The sequence below is a fragment of the Penaeus japonicus genome, unplaced genomic scaffold (genome assembly GCF_977035675.1).
Source record: "Penaeus japonicus unplaced genomic scaffold, GWHDUDI00000001_assembly GWHDUDI00000002, whole genome shotgun sequence".
Classification (NCBI taxonomy): Eukaryota; Metazoa; Arthropoda; class Malacostraca; order Decapoda; family Penaeidae; genus Penaeus; species Penaeus japonicus.
The window spans coordinates 2,972,643-2,981,732 of record NW_028234404.1 but is presented as its reverse complement, the minus strand read 5'-3'; the positions used below and the strand labels follow the sequence as shown (position 1 = coordinate 2,981,732).

At 44.6% G+C, this 9,090-nt stretch overlaps 1 protein-coding gene across 1 annotated transcript in view; it reads left to right on the top strand.

The window, feature by feature from the left end:
- Positions 1–635: 635 nt before the first annotated feature.
- Positions 636–9,090, top strand: part of LOC122245775 (uncharacterized) — a 211,950-nt gene continuing 203,495 nt past the window's right edge. Inside the window, exon 1 of the mRNA XM_086545815.1 lies at positions 636–863. Within this exon, the coding sequence (XP_086401941.1) occupies positions 816–863 (48 nt within the window). The 5' untranslated portion in view covers positions 636–815. The remainder of the gene's footprint in view (positions 864–9,090) is intronic.

Below are 9,090 nucleotides of genomic sequence, written 5' to 3'. Positions count from 1 at the left end.
CAGACCCTCGAGAAGAAACCCCAAGACGCCTCCAATCTCTCCCGCAGGTGTTCTAAGCCGCGTGAGAGAAGCCAGGGAAAAAGCCGCCCATATTGCGTCCAAACATCTGTAATGGAGCGAGCACGGGCGGCAGGTGGCAGCGCGCGCCCCGTCGAGCACCTGTGTGAGCGGGGCGTCGAAATCGAGGCTTGGAACCTTAACACGCCTCTTCTTCTGTCCTCTCAGCAACCCACGCGCCGTCCTTTTGTCCTTCTGTTCTGTCTCCCTTTTTCTCTGATATCCTTTTTTTTTTTCCTTTTCGGTCAGATCAGTGGACTCAGATCAGTCTTTGGAGCAAACTGCGCCAAGTGCAAGCCGCCTTGTCACCAGCACGTAAGAGAACGCAAAACTTCCTCAGACTTAAAACAAAGCAGTTGTAAGAATATTTTCGAAACCGATTGGGAAAGAGCCTCTCCATCGATTAACTAAATAGCGAAACCTGAGTCCCATAAGAACAATCCGCATTAAGCCATCACCGTATAATACCAAACGCCTTTTCCAAGTCCTCCCACCCGATCCAAAGAGCACAATCCAGAAGGAGAAATCACGACGTGGCAACCGCCGGAGCTACCCAGCCGTGACTCGAGTTATCAGAATGGAAGTGGTCGCCAGTTGAGTGAGAGCCAGTGTTCAGGAAGGGTTTGAGTGCGTGTCTCGTGTGTTCTGATCAGTTCTTATAGTTCTAGTGGAATCCCTTTTTGCTAGCATCCAGGTGCTCTTTTGCTAGAATAGACAGTCTAGTTTCGTGCTAGTGGACTGGTAGGGAACCCGCAGCCATGTGGAGGATTACGGGAACGCTCCTGGTCGGCCTTCTGATATCAAAGGTAAGATTGGTGTCTGTTGCAGTGTTGAAATCCCCGAGATCCGCTGTGGCAGAGCGCAGGGCGGGGAAGGGGTTGGGGTCCGCAGGGGTGAGACAAGCATTTTATTACCTTTTATTCAAACCCTTTATTCTCCTTATACCCGTTTACACCTTTTAGGTAACCTCAATATCTCGCGGTTCCGATTCGCAAACCAGTCATGATAGAGAGTGAATCTGGAACCGCTGACCGGTTCGGGTCGCCTTCCAGTTTGCCAAAAACGCATTCGTCATTATTACTCGCGGTGATTTTCGCGGAACATGACTAAGCCACGTGCTATTATGACCACTAAGAAATCGCCGAGCATTGAAGGGAAATGTTCTTATGAGATGCTGGTGGCGTGTGGCGCTAAGAACGGAACTTTCCTTCTCTAAAACAGAAAGAAAGTGCTTGTGCAAGCCGGTGGTAGAATGCAAAATGAAACGAGTGAATTAATGATGAATACTGAATCGATGGAAAGTAAAACTTCGATATTAAATTTTGTATTTAAGTAGATGTAAGGAAATAAAATATGGAATCTATGCAAACACATTAATGTGTAGATATTAAAGCTGATGATAATGACAGCAAAATCTTCAGCCTGTCGGTCTGAGGAGAGGCTCGCCCACCACGCCATGAAGTCGCCATGAGAGTTACCTTGCTCAAGTCTCGGGAAATGCCATGACCTCAAGACATTTCCCGTGGGCAGGCGAAGATGGCCCCGCCCCTTTCCCCTCCACCTACTCCTTCCCCTGCCCCTACCCCTACCCCTTTCCATTCCCCTTATCGCGTCACCTTCCAAGTCGTCAAATTTCCGTATTTTCTCCCCTATCCTCCCCCTCCAGCTCCCCCTTCCCCTACCCCTACCCCTTCCCTACCCCTTCCCTTATCCCCCCTCCCCTCCACCTTTCGACATTCTTGCACAGTTAGTCATTCATTTGACTTGATGAACAGCCCATTCATCATGCATGCATCAGACGAACAGCCAGCTCTCTCTCGAGACCAGTTGCTTGTCGAGCGTTTCCTAAGAAGTGGCCTTTGCGTAATAACACTCCATAACACTTCATCGAGCTTTATAACTCTTCGTAACTATCCTCCGTTACTCCGTGTTACTCGGTTCTGTCACGCGATTGCCCCAGGTGACTCGTTCGGGTGCCTTTGTGTGGCCCGGTAACAGATACTGTCATGCCATCTCTGACTGGAACTGCTTTCCCCTCTTTCGGAAAAAGGATTAGTGGCGTTGTCGTCATTTTCTTGTTATTATTATCTTTTGTCATTGCTATTATTAATATTGTTATTGTTATTGTTATCATTATTATTATTATTTTTATTATTGTCATTATCTTTATTATTATTATTTTTGTTTTTCTTACTCTTACTCTTATCATTATCATTATCATCATCACCATCACCATCACCAACATCAATATCATCGTCATCATCATCATCATCATCATCATCATCACCATCATCATCATCACGATCATCATTATTACATAATTTGGCTACTAGCACAAGAAATACAGAAAACTAGGAAAAATCTAGACGGCTGACTAGCCGGCCGGAAGCTGTAGGTAAACAGGACGGGAATTCTCCGAAAGACTTTGCTCGGCGGAAGCTGAGTAATTCTTACTCACGGGTGAGTGAGTGGGTAACTTGTGGTGCTTTGGGACCGTGCTTTGCTAATCAGTTCATTATTTTATCTACTGATTTGGATAATTTTAGTATTTAGGATTTAGGATTATTCACCTGTATTTGTTTGATATATTTAATTTATCTTTGTTTAGTTTCTTATTGTTTGTTTATTCCCTTTATTGCATTTTTTTCACTTCAACACTCATGGATACGTTAAGGCAAAGGGGAAAAATGATTCCCTATTGTTTGTTTATTCCCTTTAATGTATTTATTCACTTCTACACTCATGGATACGTTAAGGCAAATGGGGAAAAATGATGACGTCAGAGCGGTTTCATGTGACGTCACGATCGTCTTCGAAGGAATCAGCGAGAGTGGAGCGTGATTGGGCGGATTGGCGCGACTTCGGCCTCGTCTCCCTCCATCTGCGTTTCCTTTCGTTTACGGGCCGGTGTAGCAGAGAAAGAAAGGGTAGAGGAAGAGAGAGAGAGAGAGAGAGAGAGAGAAAAGGAGAGTGGGGGAGCGAAGTGGAATGAGAGAGAGAGTATGATTAAGATAATGACTATTGGTTAAGAAATAAACTACCTATCTAAAATGCTCCCCCCCCCAAAAAAAAAAACAAAAAAAAAACACCAATCCAAAATGCCCCCCTCCCCCCCCCCAAAAAAAAAAAAAAAAATCCCAACTAAGGTAGAGTAACAGCCAGTATTGCAATCAACACGAAGCAAACCCAGCAAATTCAATCCAAATGAATTCAAAGTGTTCCTCCCAAAGGGCTGGCTTCCACGCCGGCTGTCCCTAGGCCTTCGTGCGTAACAGGAGAGGGAGGGAGGGAGGTGGGGGGGGAGTGTCATTTGATAGAGAAAAAAGAAGCATGGATGCACCTGTAGGAAGTGATTCCACTGCGGCCTAAGAGACGCTTCCGGATTATGGGAAAGCCGACAAAAAGGGATGGGGGGCGGGGGGGGTCTTATTTTCCCGTCTCTGTTTCTTTCTCGCGGATTCTTAGTTGTCTCTGATTCTCTCTGATTGTCTCTGTCTGTGCCTGATATCTCTAAATCTCCATGTAACTTTCAATATATATATAAGTATAAATATATATATATATATATATATATATATATATATATATGTGTGTATCTCTCTCTCTCTCTCTCTCTCTCTCTCTCTCTCTCTCTCTCTCTCTCTCTATATATATATATATATATATATATATATATATATATATATATGCATGTGTGTGTGTGTGTGTAGGTATATGTGTATATGTATATATGCATATGTATATGTATATGTGTGTGTGTGTGTGTGTGTGTGTGTGTGTGTGTGTGCGTGCGTGTGTTTATATATACATATATGTATATATGTATATATATACATATATATATACATACATACATATATATATATATATATATATATATATATATATATATATATATATATATATGCACGTACACACACACATAGATACACATACAAACACAGTACCTATACATGCACATCTATACATACACGTATATCAGTGAGACTCCCAAACCCATCCGAGCAACGGAGAGCTGCCCCGTGCCCCCCCACCCCCCACCCCCCCTCATTCCTCATTCTCGTCGCCATAAGCACGTCGCCATAAGCACGTCGCCACCTCGACCCCTGGCACCCAATGCGTCATCTCGCTTTCAGGCACTCGACTGAGGCAAGTAGGTCGCACAGCCTCTTTCAGTTGCTTGCTTGGCGGACGCACGCGCACAGCTGTGTTCTTCGTTTGGTTTCTTATTCTTGGGTTCTGTTCTTGTTCTGTTCTTGGTGCGTGTTTTGGAAGTCTTATAATCGGAAGTTATAACCGTTATGTCATTAGAAGTAGCTACATATTTAATGATTATGACTAATTGTGACGATCGGAGAAATCGTCACTTCCATCCGACAAAAATAATGACCATTATTATCATCACAATAATAATCATCTTCAGGTTCTTGATGGGCGCCCTTCGCTCGCCGCCCACTCCGGAAGCCGGTTAATGGAAGGAGGACACGCCCACTTCTTCCTCTATCAATTACCAATATTCGTGAGGTTTTGTATAATTCTAGAATCAATAGAAATGGATGATCACGTTTTAAGTTGAAATGAGAGAAAGAAGGAATGAGGGATGAGGGAGAGGGAGAAAAATGAGGGACATTAAGGAAAAGAAGAGGGTGATAGGGGTAAAGGGAGGGAGATGATGACGGAGGAGAGAGGAAGGAGAAGGGAAAGGAAAAGGAGGAGAGGAAAAGTAAAAGGAAAAAGGAAACTGAAAAGAGAGAAAGAGGGAAAGAGAGAGAGAAAGAGAAAGAGAAAGAGAGAGAGATTGAGAAAGACGAAACACAATCCCCCAAAGACCTAAATAATCCACACAAAAAGGAGAGACACCACTAAAAAAACAACAACAAAAAAAAAAAGATAACGCAGAAACCCAACACGGACCCGACCTACCTCGACCGACCTCGTCTCTGCCTCACATTTTCCCGATCGGCAACGGACGTCATTCCGCCGCGGAAGTCCTTGAGCCCGAACCAGCTCCCTCCAGCTCCCTCCCGCTCCCGCTCCCGCTCGCTCCTCCTTCGGGAACCATGGGTGCTCGCGTCTCCGTCCGTCCGGGAGTCCCGCCTCGCTCCCAAGGTCAAATGGGCGTGCTCTTACGCCCGGACGCTCCTTCAGCCCAGCCCGCAGAGCCTCTGGTGTGGTTGATATGCTTGTGTGATTTAGTTTTTTTTTTTTTTTTTTTTTTTTTTTTTTTTTTGGGGGGGGGGTTGGTATTGTTAGATTTTTTTTAAGGTGTAGTTGTGTTTTTGATGAGTGTTTATGCTTTGAGATAAAGAGAATGTTGCTATCGATATTTTGTGGTTGCGTTTATTTTTTATTTTTTATATTACTTCATGATTTGAGATTCTAAAAAACGTTGATATTTTCGAAAACGTTGTTGTGTTTTTGTGTATGTCCGTGACACTGAAAAAAAAGTTTATTTTTTAAAGTATATCTCTACTCTAAAGCGTACAGTGTATTTCGTATCATTTTGGAAATACCTATAGGAGAGACCGGACCGTAAAATCATATATTCTTTCAGTAGTGATTATTTAAGAATTCTCTGTATTTGGGTCCGCGCGAGTTAACCAGTAAGAGCAATGAAGATAAACTATAAACAAGCCAACTAACAAGCGGGCAAAACGCAAAGCTAGACAAGCCTTTTGGCAACAGAGGCTCCAAACAAAAGGCGGGAAACAAAAGACGAACGGAAATTCCCCTGAGAACAGCGCGTCCATAGGGAGCCAATTCCGACGACACCGAATATATAATGAATATGATGATGAATGTAGTCATCATTTTAAATGGGTCTTTTAGGCCGGGTGGTTAAGTGGTTAGGGGAAAGGGGCAGGGGAAGGGGAGTGCGTAAGGACACCAGACGTCATTTGAGTCATTACCCAACACCTTACCTTCTTCCCCCGTGTCCGTTTGGGGTGTCCTTGTGTCCAGTGAAGGTTGCGTGGGAAGGGAGGAAGAGGAAGGGGAAGGGGAAGGGGAGGGGAATAGGGTAAGGGGAGAGGGAGGGGGGGGGGACGGGACGAGAGCCTAGCGTTTCCAGTTTGAAGAGAGTTGTATAGGCGAAGGGGTAAGGCGTGAAGGGGGGGGGGGACTGCTAATGACAGAGGGGGCATAGACAGGAGCCCTTTCGATGTGTCTTTCACAATGAACCTGTACACAGTAGGCACGCACAAGCATGTGTAGCGGGAATATGCTGTAGATACTCGCACACATACGCAACACATTTATATCTATACTTAAAAGCTGTTATTTGTAATGCGTCACACACATACACACACACATACATATATATACACACACGCACACACACACACACACACACACATATATATATATATATATATATATATATATATATATATATATATAGAGAGAGAGAGAGAGAGAGAGAGGGAGAAAGAGAGGGAGAGAAAGAGGGAGAAAGAGAGCGAGAGAAAGAGGGAGAAAGAGAGCGAGAGGGAGAGGGAGAAAGAGAGCGAGAGAGAGAGGGAGAAAGAGAGAGAGAGAGAGAGAGAGAGAGAGAGAGAGAGAGAGAGAGAGAGAGACAGAGAGATAGAGGGGGGAGGGGGGAGGAGAGATTGCGAATCCGTTGTCTGAATACCTGTCTTCATGGATGAGTTATTAATAACTGTCCGGCACCTTCGCAGGCAAGATATTTACATGTTCCGTGCGTGCGGGCGGGCGTGCGCGCATGTGATACTCCACAGATGGAATCTCAGCGGTACATTAGCGGTCTTCCTGGCGGTGCAGTGCGAATTACACACCTCGTACAATTCGCACATCAGGGCCACGTGTTTCCCGGGCTTTGCAAATCAGATTTCGGCGCCCTTCATTTCCCGAGTCTACGTCGCTGCTTGCGCGATTAACTCCCTCGAGGAGCCGTTCCTCTTGTCCCACGTAACAAGCCTAACGAAATTACTTCCTCTCCAGCGACAATGACTAATTGCCTCTCCCGACGAGCGCCCGGCAGCTGCCCGCGCGCGCGCGAGCACACACACACACACTCAAACTCAAACTCAAACTCACTCCCTCCCTCCCTCCCTCCCTCCCTCCCTCACTCACTCACTCACTCACTCACTCACTCACACACACACACACACACACACACACACACACACACACACACACACACACACACACACACACACACACACACACACACACACACACCGGAGGGCAACTGACGTAAACACCATGAGCGTCTGCGTGTCCTTCTTGCTCGTCCATTTTATTGGCCCAAATGACTTGTTAATGGGGTCGGCCGTCTCTCGCACAGAAGGAAGGGTAATTGGCGGGAGGAAAGGGGGAGGAGGGCTGGGAACGATTAGCTTTTGGACAGTAAACACGTCTTTATCGCCAACAGCATGTTAATTTTTAACACCTGTGTTACTCCAGACTTGTGGGGACACATACACGCGCGCGCGCACACACACATACATCATTATATAAATGCTTTCTTTTGAGTAAAATCCCCGGATTCTCTTTACAAATATCTTGCTTTACGCGCGTGACGAGTCGTAAGTAGGATCGCACCTATTGTGAAACGTCCCTATGAAGCGGAAACGAAAATCATTCAAGAATCTAGGACGGAAAGTGCGTCTCCACAAAACACCCAAAATAAGAAAAAGTTAAAGTAAAAAGAATTCCCAAACCATCTTATGAACACACGCACGCACGCACACACACACACACACACACACACACACACACACACACACACACACACACACACACACACACACACACACACACACACACACACACACACACACACACACACACGCACGCACGCACACATACACACGCACACACATATTACAGTATATATTTGTACATATTTGGTATATTCGCTTGTGTTTAAAGAGTACACGGGAGAGAGTGGTGTCCAAACGAAGGGGGGGGGGGGAGAAACACAAATAGTAAAAGAGATAACTAAAAACTGGAAAGATCTAGTGAGATACCAACAAGAGTAAGGAAAGAATAAGTGGGAGAACGAATCCAAATATTAACAACCTATGGACAAGAAAAACTCTTCGAAGAGACGGAACAGGAGGGAAGGAGAATCCGTGCTGAAAAAAAAGAAAGAAAAACTGTAAGAGACTCAGACAGAATAAAAAGAAACAAAGAATAAGAGAAGTTAGGAAAACAACAAAAAAACAGAAAAAAGAAGAGTAAAACCCTCTGGATTTAAAGGATCTAGAAGAGCGAATGAGACGTCGTGTTCCCGAGTTCCTGTCCGCACGCGCCACAGAGCGTGTACTTCGCTCCTTGGAAAAAAATCCCATGTAGTCCATTCTTCAGCGTTAATAAATGACATCGCTGTGCATCCTCCGAGTCCGTGTATAGAGGTGGATATAAAGAAGGAAAGAAGGCTGATTGGTATATTTTTTTTCTCTTTTCTTAAGATACGAGTAATTTATTGCAGGAAATAAACCCGGCCATAGCGTGATGGCAGCAAGCGCAAAGGCAAGTGGCTGATCTAATTGCTATCGCATTTACTTGCCTTCTGCTAGTTTCTCCTAGGACTGCTAATGGTGAATGTGCCTTCTGCTAGTTTCTCCTAGGACTGCTAATGGTGAACGTGCAGTCAGTCTGTTAGATTTTATCCCTCTCTCTTCTTTATTATTTCTGATTTGATATATATTTCCAGTCATTGAGCATCACATAACTGTCATTAAATTTACAAGATTAAAAATCCTAAATGTCACATAATTTAATCATGAACCGTAGGCTTTTCTTCTTTGAATGATCTAACGGACGTTACATGCACCATTACCTGCAAACGTGCTCAGATATAAATGCATTTAAGATTGGAGAACGTAACCATAATTAAAACTTCAATCACGAGAAGCAACGACGGAGAAAATCATCAATCAGTTCAACATTCAACACCTTTGCTTCACTTTTTTTTCCAACTTTGTCTTCAAGGTATGCGGTTCGCAGAGATCCCGTTGGCGAGCCATTTTTCAGCTCGAAGTAACGCTGGCTTCCGTCTGTGGAAGC